Source organism: Diadema setosum, chromosome 4 (assembly GCF_964275005.1).
Source record: "Diadema setosum chromosome 4, eeDiaSeto1, whole genome shotgun sequence".
Lineage (NCBI taxonomy): Eukaryota > Metazoa > Echinodermata > Echinoidea > Diadematoida > Diadematidae > Diadema > Diadema setosum.
This window is the reverse complement of record NC_092688.1, coordinates 48,408,974-48,431,004: the sequence shown is the minus strand read 5'-3', so window position 1 is coordinate 48,431,004 and position 22,031 is coordinate 48,408,974. Positions and strand designations below refer to the sequence as shown.

General features: G+C 37.1%; 1 protein-coding gene across 1 annotated transcript; it reads left to right on the top strand.

Annotated features, from left to right (window-relative positions):
* Positions 1-1,418: 1,418 nt before the first annotated feature.
* On the top strand, positions 1,419-21,382 carry LOC140227400 (G-protein coupled receptor 143-like). The gene is made up of 8 exons (XM_072307805.1): positions 1,419-2,186; positions 2,674-2,783; positions 4,907-4,995; positions 7,330-7,428; positions 10,251-10,375; positions 11,408-11,513; positions 11,980-12,067; positions 20,440-21,382. Exons 1-8 carry the CDS (start codon positions 1,841-1,843, stop codon positions 20,656-20,658), a joined length of 1,182 nt encoding a protein of 393 aa, XP_072163906.1. The 5' UTR covers positions 1,419-1,840; the 3' UTR covers positions 20,659-21,382.
* The last annotated feature ends 649 nt before the right edge of the window (positions 21,383-22,031 follow it).

The window sequence follows — 22,031 nt, the reverse complement described above, 5'->3', positions numbered from 1 at the left end:
ATCCATCACTTCCTGGTTATAGATACAATGTCAATCTAGGAGAGATGTCAAAACACCTTGGATTTGAGCCAGGCTCGCAGTCTTCAGCCCTCTTGTAGACACCAATCACTGCTACGAAGTCACCAGGTAGAAATAGAATATGAGTCAATTTGACAAGTAAAATCCAATACTGCGACTATAGTCATAGTCATATATCAGAGAAAAATTTAGGTCATGCCATGTCATGGTACCTTTGGATCATAATGCTGTTTGTGTGCCTGTGTGCATACCAAGCAATTTATGTTATTTTATATAAAAGGGACTTATTTAAGTCTTTGTCACAGCACAATCTAAAGTGCTTGACTGTATTTTACGATGGCAGTGAATTAAACCAGAACTAGAAAAGCACTCTGAGAGCGCAGGTCGACCTCCACCAAGCAGCTACTTTCCACCGATGATCTTGCTCTTCCCAAAGAGATATTTCTCCTTTCCACCACTGGGGAAAAGCTCTTTGGGCTCTTCCATAGAGATCAGTGATTTCCACCCATAGGTATGTACATGCTGAAAAACTCGTCCGATTTCCCAATATAGAAACCTTTGTTACGTCATAAACCCTCAGCTGCGCGACGCGCCTCGCCTTAGTTTCATCCAAATCTGTTAACTACTTTTTGAGTTATTTCGCACACGGACAAACAAACAAACCAAAGGTAACGAAAACATAACCTCCTCCCTTGGCGGAGGTAATTAAATGGAGGAATGTGAGAGTACTCACACAAGAAAATGTGTGAGATATGACTATTTGAGATGGAAACTACAGTATGTTTTATTAAAAAAAAAAAAAAAATCCCAAGTGTTTCCCCTCTTACTTTTCTGGTTGTATGAGGAAAACATTATTTACAAGTACAATGTATGTAATGATATATATCTGGAAAAATGTCTTTTGCAAATGACTGGAATAACTTGGTCAAAGAAAAAATAAGAACATCCATGGGTATGTATGTGTATGCATGCACAGAATATGTATTCACATACATTCACACAAACATGCTTTTATATGTACATAGTGTACATGTACATACATAGCATATTGTGCATTTCTTTTTCTTTTGTTTGATTAATTCCTGAGATGATCACTATTCACAAAACAAAAATTAATGAAATTATTGCTTCCTGGGATTGCTAATTCAAATATTTTTTTAAACAAAATACTTACAAAATAATAGTGGGAGTATGGCACATACAGTATGTACATGGTGAATTATAAGAGATGTATATCATGTGAGTGTATGTGTGTACATCATATGCAAGTCATGCAAATATGTACAACTGTGTGTAGAAGAAAAGTACAGATTGATAGCTTCTTTACATCTTGTTTAAGTATTTCTGTTCTTTTATGCTTACCTGACTTTCTTCTCTTCTGTACAGGATTCCTAGAAGACCTCACCAAGTGGCTGCACTTCAAGAATATGGTGTCCATCAAATAATTGCAACAGTGACAAATTCTGATCAGCTGCACAAGGTTGTGAAACTCTGGAATTAATGTAAACTGCACACGTGGCACTGTGTGAAGGCTTGATGATCTTATGAAAGGGAAAGTTTCTTTCAACAATTTCACTTCATCAAACTGTCTCAAAGTATGAGTCATAGTTTCATCGCTGTGAAAAAATCAGAGATTGCTACATCATGTTCTCTGTTATTGTATTGATTGATGAAAGCAAATGTCATGATCAATCTGCTGGATCAGTTCCAATGAGTGGATAATTCTGGACCGGCCGATAAAGACAAGAGAGAGCTAAGGTCAAAGTCATAAGATCAGTGTAACATTCTAAGAGACTGAGCACCTTCCATTGCAGCAAACAATATGTCTTCCCCAACTTTGGACTTACTTTGCTGCTCCTTTGTACGGATTGTCAATGAAACTGTGAATGCTACTGATGTGCAAAATGATGCCATCACAGTTAATGGTTCCGATACCAATCACTCAAATGTGCACCCTAGCTCTGCCACTCCATTCAAGACATACCTGTACCTCTACAATGCAACAGTCATCGTTATGTCCTCTTTGAGCATCATTGGTGCGCTCTACATGCTTTATCCAAAGAGACAGGAGAGTCAGAATTCTTCTCGCAGTCTTACCAGAGTCGTAGACAAGCGTCAGAAATGGATCCTCTTCTGGCTGTCCTTTTCAGACATCATGGCTTGTTTTGGTAAGTACTGTATAAGCTGTTATTTTCGCGAGGGTTTATTTTTCGCCAATTTCGCGAATCACAGTTGGATTGTGAATTTAACAACATGCAAAAATGTCTCCATGCACTGTGTTAATAGAGCATTAACATAAGCGTCGGCGTTGATTCGCGAAAACAACATCGCGCTAACATGTCTATGACCTCGTTATTCACGAAAATATCTGTACGCGAAAATAACCGCGTATGCAGTAAATGCTTCCAGCATCAAACTTTCAAACTTCCATTTACAAACAAAACAAAGAATTTTCCAGTTCCACATCTTTGAGTTTATTAGATACATTTTACAAACCAGTAATCAAGAATGCTTAGTTTTAATTGTCCTACATGTGTTCGCTGCTACCAGGTTGGTAGATTGGTCTGATATGATCTATTGGCATTTTTCCACTAGATTCTTTTTTGACACATTTTGAGTTTTTTGTATCATGTGTACCTTTCTTTTCTGACCAAGGCCTGATAGTCCTGGCAAGTGATTTTCTGCGCGTCTTGGATGCCTCAGATGAGAATCTTATGGTAGAGCTGTCTGAGGGAGCATGGGAATGGGTTTGCATCATTGCTACAGTAAGTTTGAAGCTGGAGAAATAGCCCTGTGGGCGAGATGTACTCATGGTGTATCACCTGTATGATAGAGGACACTAGTCTGCCCTTGGTTGCAGTTAAAAGTGGACATGGGATAAGGCTTGGTTGGTAGCAAAACACCTTTAATAGCACAGGTTGAGTGGTGGCAACTTCTGAGAGTTGTGAACAGAATATCTGGGGGGCGTTTCATCAACGAGTTCGTCGGAGGTTTTCACCGACGAATTTGCTATCAGCCAATCAGACGCAAGGATTTACACTGGCAACTGTTAAAAGCTAATGAAATCCTTGGTCTGATTGGCTGATAGCAAATTTGTCGGTGAAATCTCCGACGAACTCGTTGATGAAACGCCCCCCAGAAGTCCTTGCCTTTTGTTTTGAAGGTTTACCACAGAATGATCATAAACTTTGACATTTAAAAGACATATTATCTGAAGCTGATACCAGAAGCAAAATAAAAGTAAAGGAACAGCATAGCAAACTTTATAGGTGTGACTTGTTTCACTGCCTCCAAGGCACATAGTGAACAAGAATTGAGATGCATGCAATGCAGAAATATTTCCCTGATTGCTGTTTGAATGTCTTTCTGAATCTTTCTCCTCCTACCGAATTCAAAAACCTTAATCTAATTCTTACTCTATTCCTCCAATACAACTCTCCCTGTCCCCATTCTTCTATGACCACGATTTGTTTTCATTACATAACTTCTTATACAGTGGCAGTGGGGTCGCTTCCCTCTACTCTCCTGTGTCTAGGGTTCTCCTTTGCCAAATAGCTCTAAGACTCCCTTCATAAGGATTGACATACACATGGTGTTGAGTACTGTAAAGCATTCTTCCTCAGAAATCAAAATTCCTGTGCAAAGTCATGCATGACTTATGTGAATAGGCACAAATTCAATTCACTCTTTTTCTTTATTTTTCTTTTTTTTTTGGAGGGGATGGTTGCATACACTGCTTTGATTTCTCTTGGTGCAGGTTGAGATTATTGTGTTGTTTGGTGTTATTGGCTGTAGAGGGAGAGCTGATTAAGAGTGATGGTGTGATCATTTCATTGTTCAAATGCCTTTACTGTGGCATAATAGTTACATGGATAAAATATATCCAGGATAATATACAACCACATATTACCAGGATGATATACAGTGAATACCAGTCTGTGAGACATGACACTGTCATGACAGAGAAGAGAGAGAGAAGAGAGAGAGAGAGAGAGAGAGAGAGAGAGAGAGAGGGAGAGAGATCAAATGGTGGTATATGAACTAATTTTCAAAATTTTGCACATTTTCATCCTTTTCATGAAAACTGGTGGCTGGAGTTTGACCATACATTCATTTGGCAGTATTCACCAATTAGGATAGGGATTACAGTTTTTAACCTTTTAGCAACTGAAGATTTTGTACATAATGATCTGTGGTTCCCTGAAAGGTATAAGTACTGCTCTCATTTCAACAACTTTCTGAATAATTTGATATAGCTTACTGCATGTTTATTTTTGTCTAGATTATTAAAGTTAAATATTAATTTGAAAGCCTATAAGACTCTACCAAGAGAATGGTGTGTCATAGAAGTAATTCTGCCACACTTTTGTTGACCTTTAACCTCTTTGAAAGTACATAACGTATATTCCATATATGAAAACAAAACAAAAATGATAAAGCATTAAAAGAAAAAGGGACTGGCTCTTTGGGGCATTTTGGGGAGTAATAAAACATGCGATTTTGGGTGGTTCAGTTGCTAAATGGGTTAAATAATGACTGTGTCCCTGTGCCCCAGGGGGTCCCTCAGGCAGGCCCAATAAATCCAGAATTAGGAGGGTATTGCCCAGGGAACCTGCAAGAAAAAAAAAAATCCCTGAATCAGAAGGTTTGTGAAATGAGTTTGCCTCAAATGGAGTGTCCAGAAAGCAAAGTACACTGTTCATGTAGTAAGGAGTAGGCCAGGGACCTCTTAGTTATATTTGTGCTCTAAATTTGCCACATATATGAAATGGCACTATAGTAAGTTGTTTCATAGAATGTCAGGTATATCTTGCACAATACTGTCCAACAATATGACTTACATCAGAGATGATGTTTTATTTGTTTGATTGTTTGTTTTTTTTTTCAGGCATGGACGCATTTCTTCTTCTTTGCAACCTACATGTGGCTGACTAGCTATGCCGTGGATGTTTATCTCTTCCTTAGAAAATCTACTCTGTGAGTTAGCCTTTATGTCATAATATTTTTAGACATTACACACGCAGAACAGACAGACAGACAGGCAGACACAGAGGCCCGAATTCACGAAGGTGGTACAAATGAAATCATGGTTTAAACCATGGACAAAAATCATGGAGTGCCAAGTGTCCCACAAATATTTCGTTACGAAATTGGTCATTTTGTCTACAAAATGACCGTTTCGTTAACGAAATTATCATTTCGTGGACGAAATGTTCATTTAGTTACAAAATATTGTCATTTCGTTACAAAATAATCATTTCATCGACGAAATGACTGATTTCGTAACGAAATATTTCATGGGACACTTGGCGCTCCATGGTTTTTGTCCATGGTTTAAACCGTGGTTTCATTTGTACCACCTTCGTGAATTCGGGCCATAGAGTCATGACTTTTATGGTAAACCATTAGCATGCCTATTGCACTATGAATAAATTTGCAAAAACTCAATATCATGTTCTGTATATATGCCATATATTTTGTGGGTTTTGGGGGGGGGGGGGGTTGCCAATTTTGTGAGTTCAGTGCCATTTGCAAATTTAACAACATGCAAAGATATTACCTGTGATCTTGACATGAATCCAAACATGATTGAGTATGTGTCTCAAATCATGTTATTGTGTCTATCGTAACTAATACAAGTAACATGTGATGATCTGATCTTGGAATTATTTTAGGAATACATCGTAGTACCAGCAATTCTCAATACTTTCTCATAAGTTTATAGCATATTTGTTTTCAATGCAGGATCACTCATTTTGATTCCTGAAATTGAGTAAATGATACCAATTTCTTCCTTTATTGTTGCACTACACTCTAATGCCTAATTTAACCACTCACAAAATTCTCAAGAAGTCTCAATATTCGCAAAAATGTAAACTCACTAAATATATGGCATATACAGTATACTGATTATCATGTATGTGGATCATTAACAAATTTGTGAATCATTGCTTACTTTCCTGCTAACAATAGAAGGAATTTCACCCACAGTGAGTGTGTACATGTGATTAAAACCAGTGAGGAAAAAGCAAACAACAATGGACAACTAAAGCCAGACCACAAACTGTATCAGATAATTCTCTAAAAAAAAAAAAGAAAAAAAAAGAAGGTAGCTGAGAATCAAAACCAAAAACTATTAAGTTGTGCCAAACAGTCTGTTTGATAATTATTGTTGCAGCTTTGACCTTCATGATAACTAAGAAAATATTATATCTAGGTCAAAGGTCATTGAAAGTACTGCAATGTGCCCTAGGCTTAATTCAAGGGGAGAAAAAGAAAGCTAGTGGAAGAGAGTGCTATCTTAGCATTCATGTAAGAGGTTTATTTGAACTTTAATCCTTTTTTTTGGGGGGGGGGGGCAAGAAGGAGAGACTATTGATGGTCATTATTGTGTGATTTATTTTATAAATATGTTGCCACAAAGTAAGGTTTATACAGTGCACTCCCATTATAACAAACACGGTTATAACAATATTCTGGTTGCAATGAAGTAAAGAATCAGGAAGCAACATTTATCCATTCTAGGTATTTTCATTGTTTATTTGTTCGGTTATAACAAAAATTTGATGTACTGAAAGAAAACTGCCAGTCCCGAGGACTTGGTTACAGTGGGAGTCCACTGTATCCAAGTTGCTGCTGCTTGATGACAATCCATCTTAGGAGTCAAGCAATGAATTTAAAAAATGGGAAGAGAGGGTAAAGAACATCACAACTGTCTATGATTTTCATGCAGAAGTAAAGACTGATGAGTCACTGAGCATACAGGATATCAGTAGTAACTGTAATATACCCCTTTCCTTAACTCCTCTGATTTGGACCAGGCCAGAGCTAAGTCATAAAATGTAGAGTTTATGAATGGGTGGGGCCAAAGTGGCCCGTGCCAGGAGCGGGCTATTTTGGCGCTGCTGAAACTAGCACCAACCGCGGACCAGGCTCGGGCCTGGTGGCAATTGAAGAGTTTATGAACGATAGCAGCACCAGACTCTAGCCAAAATTCTTTGCACCGTCATGCCCTCTGCTGGAGCTCGCATTCAGTTACCATGGTAGTTATCCCTTATGTGGCCAAGTTTGTGAATGGTCATCATAAAATTAGTGCTGCTCTGCTATAGTTACTGAATGCAATTTTTACTGCTTGGCCCGGGCCAAATTAGCTTGGACCAGGAGCTGGCCAAAAATGCATTCCTATGAGTTACTGAAAGGGGTAAAAGTCACACTCTTTTATCTCATTGGTGGAGAAAACAGAAGATTGCGTGTATTGTGTATTATATGTACTGATATATTACATTGTCAATTTCTTATCATGTCTTACAGGACAGATGTGTTTAAAGTGTACTTTGTCATCAGCTGGTTCTTCCCCATATTATTCATCATCTTTGGACTTTGGGCCCTGTATGAAACAGCGGAACCACAGTAAGTATGCTTGTTTGTCCCCGCCGAACAAGTTCCAGCAGGGGACTATGAAACGGGCTCCGTACGTGTGTGTGTCCGTGTGTCTGTCCGTCTGTCCGTGTGTGCGTCCGTGTGTGATCAAAGTCTTCAATTTGCTACTTCTCTGTCATTTATGAGCCAATTTTGATTCTGTTTGCTTTATATGATAGCACTACATGGGAGCTTTGAAACTGCTACACAGAATTTCAGTTGTGACCTTTGACCTTGACCTTTGACCTATATTGTACATTTTGCTACAAAATGCTACTCCTTGGCCATTTCTAACCCGACTTCGATTCCGTTAGCTTTATGTGATGGCACTAGGTGAGGGCTTCAAAACTTTTACACAGAATTTTGACCTTTGACTTCTTTGACCTTTGACCTTGATTTTTTACCTATATTGTACATTTTGCTACAAAATGCTACTCCTTCGCCATTTCTAACACGATTTCGATTCCGTTTGCTTTATGTGATGGCAATAGGTGAGGGCTTCAAAACTTCTACACAGAATTTTGACCTTTGACCTTGATTTTTGACCTATATTGTACATTTTGCTACAAAATGCTACTCCTTCGCCATTTGTAACCCGATTTCGATTCCGTTAGCTTTATGTGATGGCACTAGGTGAGGGCTTCAAAACTTCTACACAGAATTTTGACCTTTGACTTCTTTGACCTTTGATCTTGATTTCTGACCTATATTGTACATTTTGCTACAAAATGCTACTCCTTCGCCATTTCTAACCCGATTTCGATTCCGTTAGCTTTATGTGATGGCACTAGGTGAGGGCTTCAAAACTTCTACACAGAATTTTGACCTCTGACTTCTTTGACCTTTGATCTTGATTTCTGACCTATATTGTACATTTTGCTACAAAATGCTACTCCTTCGCCATTTCTAACCCGATTTCGATTCCGTTTACTTTATGTGATGGCAATAGGTGAGGGCTTCAAAACTTCTACACAGAATTCTGACCTTTGACCTCTTTGACCTTTGACCTTGATTTTTGACCTATATTGTACATTGGCTACAAAATGCTACTCCTTCACCATTTCTAACCCGATTTCGATTCCGTTTGCTTTATGTGATGGCACTAGGTGAGGGCTTCAAAACTTCTACACAGAATTTTGACCTTTGACTTCTTTGACCTTTGACCTTGATTTTTGACCTATATTGTACATTTTGCTACAAAATGCTTCTTCCAGCGGGGACATATATTACGCACCGCGTAATTTCTACTTTTCCTTGTTCCAAGGTCAAAGGTCACAGGCAGGTGTCAATGAACTCTTAGGGCCCAATGTTAAGATTTTAGGGCGCGTTTCGATTATGGACCATAACTTTTGATCCGTAAGTCTATTTGTGACCAAACTTGTGTGGTAGATGTACCTTGGGGAGTTGATGGTCACCACAAAGTCAAAGAGCACAGACAGAGGTCAATGAACTTTTAGGGCCCAATGTTAAGTTTTTTGGGCGCATTTTGATTATGGGTCATAACTTTTGATCCATAAGTCTACAATTTGTATTTGTGACCAAACTTGGATGGTAAATGTACCTTGGGGAGTTGATGGTCACCACAAGGTCAAAGGTCACAGGCAGGAGTCAATGAACTTTTAGGGCCCAATGTACTGTGCATTTAATTATGACTCCTAATTTTTGATCCGTAGGTCCATTTGTGAACAAAAAAAAAAAAAAAAAAAGGTGTTGTACGTTTGTGGGTGAGACACATTACAGCACTTGTCTTGTTTACAGTACTGAAGAGATTTTAGCACAGAATATTGTCACATTGGCATTGTTTCAAATACAGCTTTATCTGGCTTCTAAAATTATTTCATGTAGGTTTATCGAGAACATGCAAAGTTCATCATCACAGTTTTACACCCTACAGGTACTGCTGTAACTATCAGTTTAAAGGGTGTGTACAGTTCTGGTTGAGGTGAGAATTTAGCTTTTAACATTTTGCGAGATATTCAGAAACCACTCTATGAGATGTCAAAGAGCATGCAATTCTAAAGGGTATCAAAAGTTTAATTGATGAAAATCGGTTTTGAAATGACTGAGATATCCAAAAACAACGTGAAACAGAGATCCTAATAAAAGGCGTGGCCTGTCCCCTTTTATTATTAGCACTTTTTTGGATATCTCAGCTATTTGAAAACCAATTTTCATCAAATAAACGTTGAATCCTTCTTAGAATTACATGCTCTTGCATATCCCATAAGAGGTTTTTCTCATTATCTCACTTATGAATGTTCAAAACATGAATCCCCACCTCAACCAGTACTGTACAGTCCCTTTAATATCCGCATCCAAGCCTTGTGTAATGGTTGTTACAGTTATGTGGCAAATGTCAGAAATTATCCTCAAAGTTAAACAGAAGCAGTTATTTCTAGAAAGGAGATCAAAACATATGACTAAATCTATTAAACCAATACAAAATAAAAACTGTCACATTAATTTCACAGGGAGAGAGAGAGAAAAAAGTTTGCATTAAATATTGTAGGTGTATCATGTTTATTTTCATAAGAAATTCATATTTCAGAGCTATGTTCCAATTCCATTCACCAATATTATACATGTACTCACTTGCATTGTAAGTGTGATGTCCATAAGTCATATGTTTAAAGTGAAAATCTCAATTCATACACAAATGATATTGGAAAATATCTATCTTGGACAATCTGTTGACATTGAATGAGTCTGTGAGTTTATCTGAAAAACTTAAGATTAGTAATAGCTTTTAGTAGTTCACTGTTAGCTTCCACGAATTGACTGAGCAAACTGAAGATATCCTTGTCTATCCTAAGGTTGGCATGCTCTGCTAAGTCATCCAAACACAACCTCGTGGTGATCTACTACCTCTGTCTCTTCATCCCCATGGTAGCAGTTCTCATTATTAACCCTATCATATACATCATGGCTGGAAGAAGAGGTAAGTGCAATATTCAACGTCAGTGTATTCAACCTGCATTATACATCATTTATTTCATGTGCTTTACATTTTTCAAAGTTGGACTTGTAAGTGGTTAAATTCTTGATCAAGAATCACACTGACACTGTGACAGAATGACATAAAAATTATTATCCCTTTTCAAAAGGAAATTATTGCAATGCCCCTTCTTGGAGAGTATATACTACACCTACCTTTGGTAGTGGTATGTGTTATAGGAGGCAACATTTCCCTGAGTTATTATTTTCACAAAAAAATAGTTGACCCCCCCCCCCCCCCAAAAAAAAAAAAAAAATACTTAAAAATAAAAACACTGAAATATAGGGCATACACTGTAGCCTTTATCTTAATCATGCCTTAAAGGTAGGGGATACCTTTTACAGACCTCCCAAAATGCAGCAAAACATTAGATATGAACCTCAGGGGACTTGCTTAGGCCACTGCTTAGAAATTTGGAAGTCAACAGTTATCTAAAATTTGAATAATGCACAAAACTCTACTACTCAGTAGTTCTGTGTGTCAGCCACACTTAAGCCTTTTTGTGGCAGTCTTCTGTATTTGTTATCTAAAAACACAAATCTAAAAGTACAAGAGCTGATGTAATAACATATAGAGTGTGTGGCAAGAATGTATATAGAAATGAGGCTTGTGTTGATGAACTTTCTTCACAAAATATACATGATGAACACACATGCAGTGCATGGGTCTGCAAAGCTAGCCTAGTAATGTACTGGAATTTACGGTGAGCCCCGAAAAAAATTCAATTCAAAATCTAATGGTCAAAAAAATGTACTAAATGTTACCTTCCACTTTCAATACTTTATGGGAGTTTCTAAAATGATACTCTCTTCAACATACCACTGTATTTATACAACTCTTCATTTAAGGCATGCAAATGGGATTCCCTACCTTTAAACACATTACATCATTCAAATGTCTACATTTTTACAGCAATACTATGAATTCAAAAGGAAATGAGTGAAACTATGATGAATTTTCTTCAATTTTTGACAGTGTCACCACTGATGAAGGCTGGAGGAATGTACACAGACAAGGAGAGGGAAATTGAAAGACAAGTGAAGAAAAAATTTCTGAAAATTGTCATCACATTGGTCATCTGGTAAGACATATTTTCGTAACCTAATCTCAGCTTAGGTCTCTAGTCAGCTATCACAATGATTTTATCTATCGTGTATCTTGTGTTTGTCCATAGACTTTTTTTTTAACAAAGTTGCATTTTCTTCTTGAAACCTAACAGATTTTAATCATACTTAACTTGATAGGACTACTAATTCTAAGGGGTAGGGCATACATGTCCATTTGAATTGTTTTCAAAATATTATCCAGATTCAGTATATGCAGAAACTTACGTACTGTACCGTACAGAATGAATTGAGAGGCACTAGAGACATTGACATTGAGCCTTCCCCAAACAGTATTGATTGCTTGTCTATCACTTTTCTATAGCAGAGATTTGGATTAGTCATGAAACCTTTCATTCTGTGATTTCCATAAAAGTGTGCTTAACAAGATCAAACAAGTCATTCAACTCTTCTCTTTCAATGTACTTCTTTCAAACATTGCAGCTGGCTTCCAAATGTAGTGAATGGAATCATGCTACTGAGTGGTGTCCCATTAAGTAGTAAAATCTACTACATCATCTGGATCTTGATGGTAGGTTTGCACATTTTCACAGTGAAAATATTGAATATTTTCGTTTTTGATGGTTTAAAGAGATGGTATACTTTTGCTTGAGATGGGTGATTCAGATTTTAACTTATAATCAGAAACCACATAGTATAATTGAAAATTGGTTTTGAAATAGCTTGGATATCTGTATTAAACAAAGTAAAACAAAGTGGTCCTAATAAAAGCTTGGACCCATCTTCTATTAGGACCTCTGTTTCTGGATATTTCAGCCATTTCAAAACCAATTCTCATCGATCATACTTTGAATTCCTCCTAGGTAGAATTGTATGCTCTTTCATATTTCACAAGAAATTTTTCATTATCTCACAAAAATATTGGAAACCTGAAGCCCCATCTCACCCAAAACTATACCACCCCTTTAATTTTTGCCATCTGTCTTTAATGTTATAAACTTTCACATGTAAACAATAAGTCAGTCTTTTATTTCATCCATAGGTAAACAGAACAAGGTTATTTGAAAGTCACAATGATTCATTGGTCTTTTTTATTTGTATATACAACTGTAGGTTCAAAACATGTGCTTAAAACTGCCTTTCTTTAAGTAGTCAATGTTTTGTTATGAGCAGAAGGTGTGAACCCACAAAGTGTACGACCTTCTTCTTCTCAACTGGCATTTGCATCAACACATGTCGGACACTTTTGGGTTGTCTACATTCCCGCCATTATTAAACCTTTTTCAATGTGAGATCCGCTTTGGCCCACAGTTCCACAGTCAAATTAAATATGACTCTTCTTTATTTTATCTTTGGCGGACATTGCGGACCACTTGTTGACAAGTGTGGATCTACATGATTGCTCTAATGAATGTTTTGCATTACACTTAGTCATATTCTTTATTTCCATTGTGACGGGCTGACAGGTAAAAGCTGTTGCTTATTAAAGGTAGGGGATACCTTTTACAGACCTCCCAAAATGCAGCAAAACATTAAATATGAACCTCAGGGGACTTGTTTAAGCCACTGCTGAGAAATTTGGAAGTCAACAGTTATCTACAATTTGAATAATGCACAAAACTCAACTACTCAGTAGTTCTGGGTGTCAGCCACACTTAAGCCTTTTTGTTGCAGTCTTCTGTATTTTTTTATCTATAAACACAAATCTAAAAGTATAAGAGCTGATGTAATAACATATAGAGTGTGTGGCAAGAATGTATATAGAAATGTTTGTAAGTTTTGATGAACTTTCTTCACAAAATATACATGATGGACACACATGCAGTGCATGGGTCTGCAAAGGTAGCCTAGTAATGTACTGGAATTTACGGTGAGCCCCGAAAAAAAATCAATTCAAAATCTAACGGTCAATAAAAATGTACTAAATGTTACCTTCCACTTTCAATACTTTATGGGAGTTTCTAAAATGATACTCTCTTCAACATACCACTGTATTTATACAACTCTTCATTTGAGGCATGCAAATGGGATTCCCTACCTTTAAAGTGGACTTCGCAAGCCAAATAATCTCCTTGGTCAACGGTCTGTTCAAGTCCTCGTCTTTTTATATTCTATTGATTTTTATCTGTCATAATAGTCTAGTGGGATTTGGAGAAAATATGACTGTTAGAGGCATTTTTTAGTAAAAGTTGGGAACCGGTCTATTTTGTATAATTCGAGTACGCTGAATCCAAAAATTCCGGTTCCCAAGCGGAATTTTGAGTCTAAGAGCATCTAATTTGCATAAACAAAATGGCCGCCAATCCATCGCTTTTTAAGGTATTTCGATGATCTAATTTTAAATCTAATATAAGTTTATTCTTATAAAGACGACTGATAACAACCATGTCTTGGAATCCTTTAGTTATCTTCTCGTACAAGCAGTGGCGTATCTGGGGAAAACGGCGCCCGGGGCAAGCACGAAAATTGCGCCCCTAATTTCTGAAAAAGTGTTCAACCCCATCCCCATCCCGGTAGGGACTTTAAGTCCACATGATGCTTTTTCAAGCACTTAAAAGGGATCTTTTGAGGGTGATTTAAATGTAATGAATTTTGATAGATTTTGGCGAGCGAGCGCAGCGAGCGAGCCGAAAATTTTTGTATTTCAGCTTACAAATATGGAGTTCTTGTCGTCTTTTGCTACCAAATCTTACAATTCTAATCAAGATATAATGACGGCCTTATAGATAACGATTTATACCAAAAAACTGAGGACTTTAAAAAATACTCTAAATTAGTGCGCGCGAGTGAGCTGAAATTTGTATATGTCCTCGTCATCATCACGTTTTCTTCTTATTTTTTTTATATAATTTTTTTGTATTTCAGCTTACAAAACATGGAATTCTTGTAATTATTTTTTGATTATTAAATCTCACAATTATAGTGACGACCTTATAGATAACGATTTATACCAACAAACTGAGTACTTGAAAAATACTCTAAATTAGTACGAGCGAGTGAGCCGAAATTTGTATATTTCTGCGTCATCATTACGTTTTTTTCTTATCTTTTTTGATTTTTTTTTGCGCCCCCCTCCCCCGTATGTTCGAAACCGTTGGCGTCCTCTTTTGATCCAATCGGCGATCGCTTCAGAACGAATGAAATTGGAGTCGCTACTCCGTGTAACATTTTTCCTGCTAAATATAAAATGACATGAGTGAAAACAATAGACATCATTTTCTCCGCGTCATCGTCACGTTTTCTTCTTATCTTCTTCTCTTTTTTTTTTATACAAAATTTGGCGAGCGAGCGTAGCGAGCGAGCCGAAAAATTTTGTATTTCAGCTTACAAATCATGAAACTCTTGTCATTTTTTTGCTTATTAAATCTTACAATTCTAATCAAGATATAGTGACGGCCTTATAGATAACGATTTATACCAACAAACTGAGGACTTGAAAAAAAAAATACTCTAAATTAGTACGAGCGAGTGAGCTGAAATTTGTATATCCGCGTCATTATTACGTTTTGTTATTATCTTGTTTGATTTGGGGTTTTTTTGCAAATTGGTATTCAAGAGGCCGTAGACCAGGCAGGTTTCAAGATTCTTCAACGCATGCCGCAATATATGAAAATGTTTCATAACAGATTACATCAAGGCCTGTTAATGATTCCTGGTGTGATTAAGAGATACAAAAATTAACTGCAACTACTAACCAACACACCTCTATTATCTCATTCGCATAATAAATTATGCAAATATTTACCCATTTTCTGTCCATATTTACCAAAAAACAAGTTTTTGCTATCTTAGTTATCGGGCAATCACATCACTATACATTACCCTATAGATTAGTGCAAGGTCACTTTATCCTTCCCTATACTTTGTCGTTTTCATTGGATGAATTGGTTTATAATTATTTTCAATCTGCAGTTTCAATCTGCAAGTCTGGCAACTTTCATAAATCTCGTCTGCGAACATAATTTATGGCTTTTTTATCTATCTCTTCACCCATTCTTCAGGGTCAAAAAAAAAAAAAAAAAATCCTGGTATCTCCGGAGTTAGTGTCGGAAACAGAAAATAAGGATGACTTTGTAATTCTTCAGTCATCAACACCTTTATGTTTTGGCTGTCGAAGAAACATATAATCTGAGTCGAAAAGTCTATTTCTCAATCGAGCTTAATTGATCTATACATTCATGCAAGGTTTGCATCATCACACTGTTGCTAACATGCACACGCTGCTGAACATCGTAGGCCTGATTTGTGACATTTGCATCGAAACGTTCTGCATTGCTTTCGCATGCAAATGAAATCATCTCAAGGCAACTTTGCAGGATTGGAGCTAGATACATCAGTTGTACAGGCTGTAGGCCAGATCAAAACGTTCCCACCCATTATCTAAAGGTGAAGAAAGATCAGGTCTGGCACAGTGAGCAGGTTTTCTTCTTTCTTTCTTTTTTATACAGGAGTATTGTTGATCTGCTTCCGCGAGCGTTCAGTTTACTTTTGCCGGTAAAATGGCGGAACATAATTTTTTATTTTTTTTTTTGTGCCAAACGAGCTTGTGTGATGCATCTTTTGAATAGAATATAAGTTTATTCTTATAAAGACGACTGATAACAGCCATGTCTTGGAATCCTTTAGTTTTCTTCTCGTACAAGCAAGTGAGTTTGGTAACATTTTTCCTGCTAAATATAAAATGACATGAGTAAAAACAATAGACATTATCATTTTGTCCGCGTCATCGTCACGTTTTCTTCTTATCTTCTTCTCTTTTTTTTTTTATACAAAATTTGGCGAGCGAGCGTAGTGAGCGAGCCGAAAATTTTTGTATTTCAGCTTACAAATCATGAAACTCTTGTCATTTTTTTGCTTATTATACAGCTACAATTCTAATCAAGATATAGTGACGGCCTTATAGTAACGATTTATACCAACAAACTGAGGACTTGAAAAAAGAATACTCTAAATTAGTACGAGCGAGTGAGCTGAAATTTGTATATCCGCGTCATCATTACGTTTTGTTATTATCTTGTTTGATTTGGGTTTTTTTGCGTCCCCCCCCCCCCCTGTTGGCGCCTTCTTTTGATCCAATTGGCGATCGCTTCAGAACGAAAGAAATTGCAGCCGCTGCTCCGTGAAACATTTTGCCTGCTAGATATAAAATGACATGTGTGAACACAATAGACACTGTCATTTTGTCATCATCACGTTTTGTTCTTATTTTCTTTTTTTATAAATTTTGGCGAGCGAGCGCTGCGAGCGAGCCGAAAATTTTTGTATTTCAACTCACAGAACATGGAATTTTTGTGTGAACACAATAAACATTGTCATTTTGTCCGCGTCATCATGTTTTGTTTTTATCCTGTTTGATTTGGTTTTCTGCCCCCCCCCCCCCCCCCCCCACCATTCTCCCTCCCCCCCTTCCGGGCGAGGTTGTTTTTTGGTGTGGGTTTTTTTTTTCCTTCTTCTTCTTCTTCTTTTCTTTTCTTTTTTTCTTCTTCTTTTTTTTTTTTCGTTTTTTTTTTTTTGCGCCCCCAAGGAGTGGCGCCCGGGGCACATGCCCCCCCCCCTCCCCAATAGATACGCCACTGCGTACAGGCAGCATCCTTGATGATTGTGAGTCCTTGCTCACTTGCTTTACTAAGAGTGCTACTGTCAGTATCAGTCTGACTGAAAAAACACAACTCCAGCATCTACGGAAGAAAGGTCTCTTTGAGGTAGCTATCGGATCGATGTTATCTCTCCAGGGAACAAAAGTAACTTCATGTTCAAGGTGGTGGAAAACCCAGGTCCTCCATAAAAAAAGATCAATATCTTAATTCTTGGGCAGAAATTCAAGTGACAACATGGATATTCGAAAGCTATACTTGATAAAGCATATAATGAGAGGCGAAATGGCGACCATTTGCGTCTGATACGAAATGGAATCTTTTGTATGTAACATGGTTCCTAATGAGTATTCAGTATTCATTAGTTTTTACAAACCACTGGTCCTTAAAGCTAGAGGCCTATTTGCTAAGAATGTCATTTCTATGATCTGAATCACACCTCGTGAGATATATCAGAAGTCAGACACACAAGGGAACGTGGCGTCGTCCAGTTAAGAATAAATTGAAATGCATCAATACCTAGTGGTTATCACTGGTGGTATGTTATCCACGCATATTGAAAATATAAAAGGACCAGGAAGGTGTAAACCCCTTATTTCGCAGATTGCAATGGCCGAGGCAATTTCAGAGTTCAAACTGTCTTGAAGTTGACTAAGTACATTCTTTGAACAGATGTAGAAGGATCAAATCTAGGTAGATGTATGCCACACGTCTTTTTTTTTTTTTTTTTTTTTTCATTTCCTCTCCCTCACTGCTATTGTAACATCGTTATTTAAGATTATCATGACAAGGCGCGGTCAGAGTGGCAAAAGATCGCAAAGTTTAAGATCGTGAAGTCTTCGCGATCTTTTGTTGTCTGGTCACACTGGCAAGAGACCGAGAAGTTTGGCGGGGATGGCATTATAAAATGAAATATCCCTGTAGAAGTTTCGCGGAAAGTTTGCAGTCACACGCACTTGAAAAACTGTAAGATCTTAAAGATTGCGATCTTAAACTTTTCGATATTTTGCCAATCTGACCGCGTTTTTGAGATCTTGGAGATCGCGATCTTAAACTTGTTGATCTTTTGCCAGTGTGTGATCGCGGCTATTCTACAAGCTTAACTTCCCAATGGATCCTTCTCCAGTCTTTAAAAAAAAAATATATGATTTCATCTAACGGACTTACAACATATTTTGTTTATTCATTTGGGCATCAGTAATGCTTGTTGTGATATTAAAGATGTTTTTCTTCGACTTGCAAGAAAAAAAAAAAAAAAACGCCTCAAGAGAAAATGCTATAAAACCACCTATCCCATTTCAACCTATATAGACGAATGCTTGCTATGTATAATCATATGTTATCATATATGAGAGTACCATGCTCTGGCTAACTGGGAAATAGAATTTCTGTGCTGATGCTACAGATTTGCATATTGGAACAATACAATAATGGATGTTGCATATGAACACGATGGCATTGATCGATGACATTTTTCCACCCCCTCCATAAAAAAAAAGTTAAGTCATGATCCGCGTAGAGAGAGTTTTCATGAATTCGTTTTGCGATTATCGATGTACTACGCAATATTGCGGCTATTTTGTATGTATTATGCAAATTAGATGTTAAAGTTCATTCTCTTGAATAAGACCCTTTTTTGTTTGTTTTGTTTTTTGTTTTGTTTTTGTTTTCTTGCCCTAGCGCAATCAATTTTGGTTAAGAATCGGGTTCCTAACTTGAATTCTAAAAAAAAAAAAAATCCAAAAGGACCTTTTTACAGGATTTGAAAAATAAAATCCCACCAGGGTATATAGGCTATTGAATTAACTGCATGCACAAATTAAAAACTCATGAAGCATACATTATGATGTGCATATCAATTACAATATTTGCAATTTATTTTGATACCACTGAGAAGGGATTCTGGTATTTATCTAACCCTTAAAACCTGAAAGTCTACATATCTAATGTTTTTAAATTCCCTCTCACAAAAAAATGTAAAAACTACTCTTTAGTGTTAATAATTATATATTCATCTGCATATTTCAGTCCTAATTTGCATAATTTTGAAAGAAATAGGCCTACTATTTACCACCTGAAAAACGTTTATCCTTCAAGGTGCTAATTCCATTCTATGTACAAAGATTTCAAATCACTTTTTCCAGCTCATTTGCAAAAAACAAAACACAAAATCTAGAAAATGCTTGTCTGAAATTGACAATTTCTGTGGTTGGGCAGCCATTTTGTTTATGCAAATTAGATGGTCAAGATTGGTGAATTTTGCTTGGGAACTGGAGTTTTCCTCACCCTCAAAACCTGAAAGTCTACATATTTTAGTGTTTAACTTGCCATACAAGAAAAAATTGTAACAATTAATCTTCCAGTGTTATTATATACTTATATATCTGCATATTTCAGTCCTAATTTGCATAATTATGAATAAAATATACAATTTACCACCTGAGAAACGTTTATCCCTCAAATTGCTAATTCAATTCTCTGTACAAAGATTTCAAATCACTTTTTTTCAAGCTCGTTTGCAAAGAATTTCTAGAAAATGCGTGTCCGAAACTGACAATTTCTGTGGCTGGGCAGCCATTTTGTTTATGCAAATTAGATGGTCAAGATCAGTGAATTTCGCTTGGGAACCAGAGTTTTCCTAACCCTCAAAACCTTAAAGTCTACATATTTAGTGCCTAACTTGCCTCTCAAGAAAAAGGAAAATGTAAAAATTACTCTTCCAGTGTTAATATATATATATATATACATTGTATATATATATATATATATATATATATATATATGCATATTTCAGTCCTAATTTGCATAATTATGAAAGAAATATACCATTTACCACCTGGGAAACGTTTATCACTCAAATTGCTAATTCCATTCTCTGTACAAAGATTTCAAATCACTTTTTTCAAGCTTGTTTGCAAAGAATTTCTAGAAAATGCGTGTCTGAAACTGACAATTTCTGTGGCTGGGCAGCCATTTTGTTTATGCAAATTAGATGGTCAAGATCAGTGAATTTCGCTTGGGAACCGGATTTTTCGGATTCAGCATACTCAAATTAGGTAAAATAGACCAGTTTCCAACTTTTACTCTAAAATGCCTCTAACACCTTTTTAGAGAGCCCTTTTTCAGAAATCCCACTAGACTATAAGTCAAATTTTCTCTAAGTCAGAGATATTTCTTCAGCCCAAATAGATACCAACTTAGGCAAGGTTGACTGTATTTTTAGATATTATAGCCTGGTTGAGATTTCACTGAATTGTCATATGCATATCAAACTTTTCTACCAGCCATGTGCAAGCAGACCGATGTTATTTAAAAAACTTTCCAATTGTATGACCTTCTCATTTTGCAGGCCATAATGAATCCTCTACAAGCCTTTCTGAACACACTGGTTTACTGGGGACCCACCGGCTGCTCTGGGTTCTCACTGCTACATAAGACTCCAGAAGAAGAAGAGGACACTGTGTCCGACTACCTCCACTCACACCCACCCTGGAGGGATGCTGCAGTTCCCTCAGACACAGAACATACTCCTCTGGTTAGAGGCCGAGCCAAAGATACACTGAACTAAAATTGACAGCTTCTGACTCACTTATGAGGTGGCCAAGACTCACAGCATGACGTCACTCACTGTATGAATCTTATTATATCCTTACCTAGTGGGACAAAACATGTGACATTGTAGTATCATCTCTTGAGTATATTTACTGAAGTCAACTCTTGACAACTTAACCCCTGTGATTATGCTATATTGCTGAGCTGATATAATTATCAATCAAAGTGTACACTGTACACTATTACATTCTTCAGCCATTGAAGACCGAGTCATGTGTTTCCGAGACAGATGCGGTTCGATCAGAAAAATGTTACATTCAAGTCAAATCAAAATCAAAGTCAGTCTCGGTACATATGGCATTCATTGTAATACATTAGACATGGAAAACAGTGGTGACACTTTGCAGTGCAGATGATATGAAGTTGTAGAAAAGATAAGATTGAACGATTTTTATGTGCTTGTTCCAACAGTCTATAATGAACACATCAAAAGTAGGTACAGTATATGATTTGGTATGATGTTCCAGTGATTTTTAGCTCACCTGAGCCAAAGGCCTAGGTGAGCTATTGCGATTGCTCTTCGTCCGGCATCCGTTGTCTGCCGTGCATAATTTAACTTTTTACATATTCATCTCCTTCTTGAAAACCCCCTGACCGATTTTCACCAAACTTGGCAGGTAGCATCCCTAGGGGGAAAGGATTACAATTTATTCAAATGGGCACCATGCCCTACCTGGGACCACCCCCCCCCCCCCCCCCCCAATTAAGGAATCTTTAAAAAATCTTTTTCTCTGGAACCCAGAGTGATAGAGCTAAGTTAATACTATGAGTTAGTACATTGATAACTGTAGTGTCAAGAAAATCAGGAGTGCCCCTCTCTCCCCCCCCCCCACCCCCCCCCCCATCATTGATAACTGTAGTGTCAAGATTTTCATGGAAGTGATAGAGCTAAGTTAATACTATGAGTTAGTACATTGATGACTGTAGTTTCAAGTTTGTTCATCACGGAATCATGTTTGCCCCCCCCCCCCCCCCCGATTACCCATCTAAAAGAGAATGTAGCACACAATGTCATTCCTTGCTGACTATTGCTTGACTTTTTTCACATTCAGCATGAAGGTGTATTGGCAATGCCTTTAATGGGAGACCTCCTACTGTTCAACTGAAATGTCATGTCTTCTTATGTACTATTCTCATTTTTTGTGGTCTTGACTGGGACAAAGGTAAAGGTGTGTGTAGTGTCATCTGTGTTCTCTTTCAATGCCTCACTGAGAAACCTTACTTTGTAGCTGGTGGTTGGTAGTAAGTATGCCCTGTCTATCTACCCATTCTATTTCATATTCAGTATTTATACTTTACATACATTTGAAAGATGTAGTTTGCAACAGA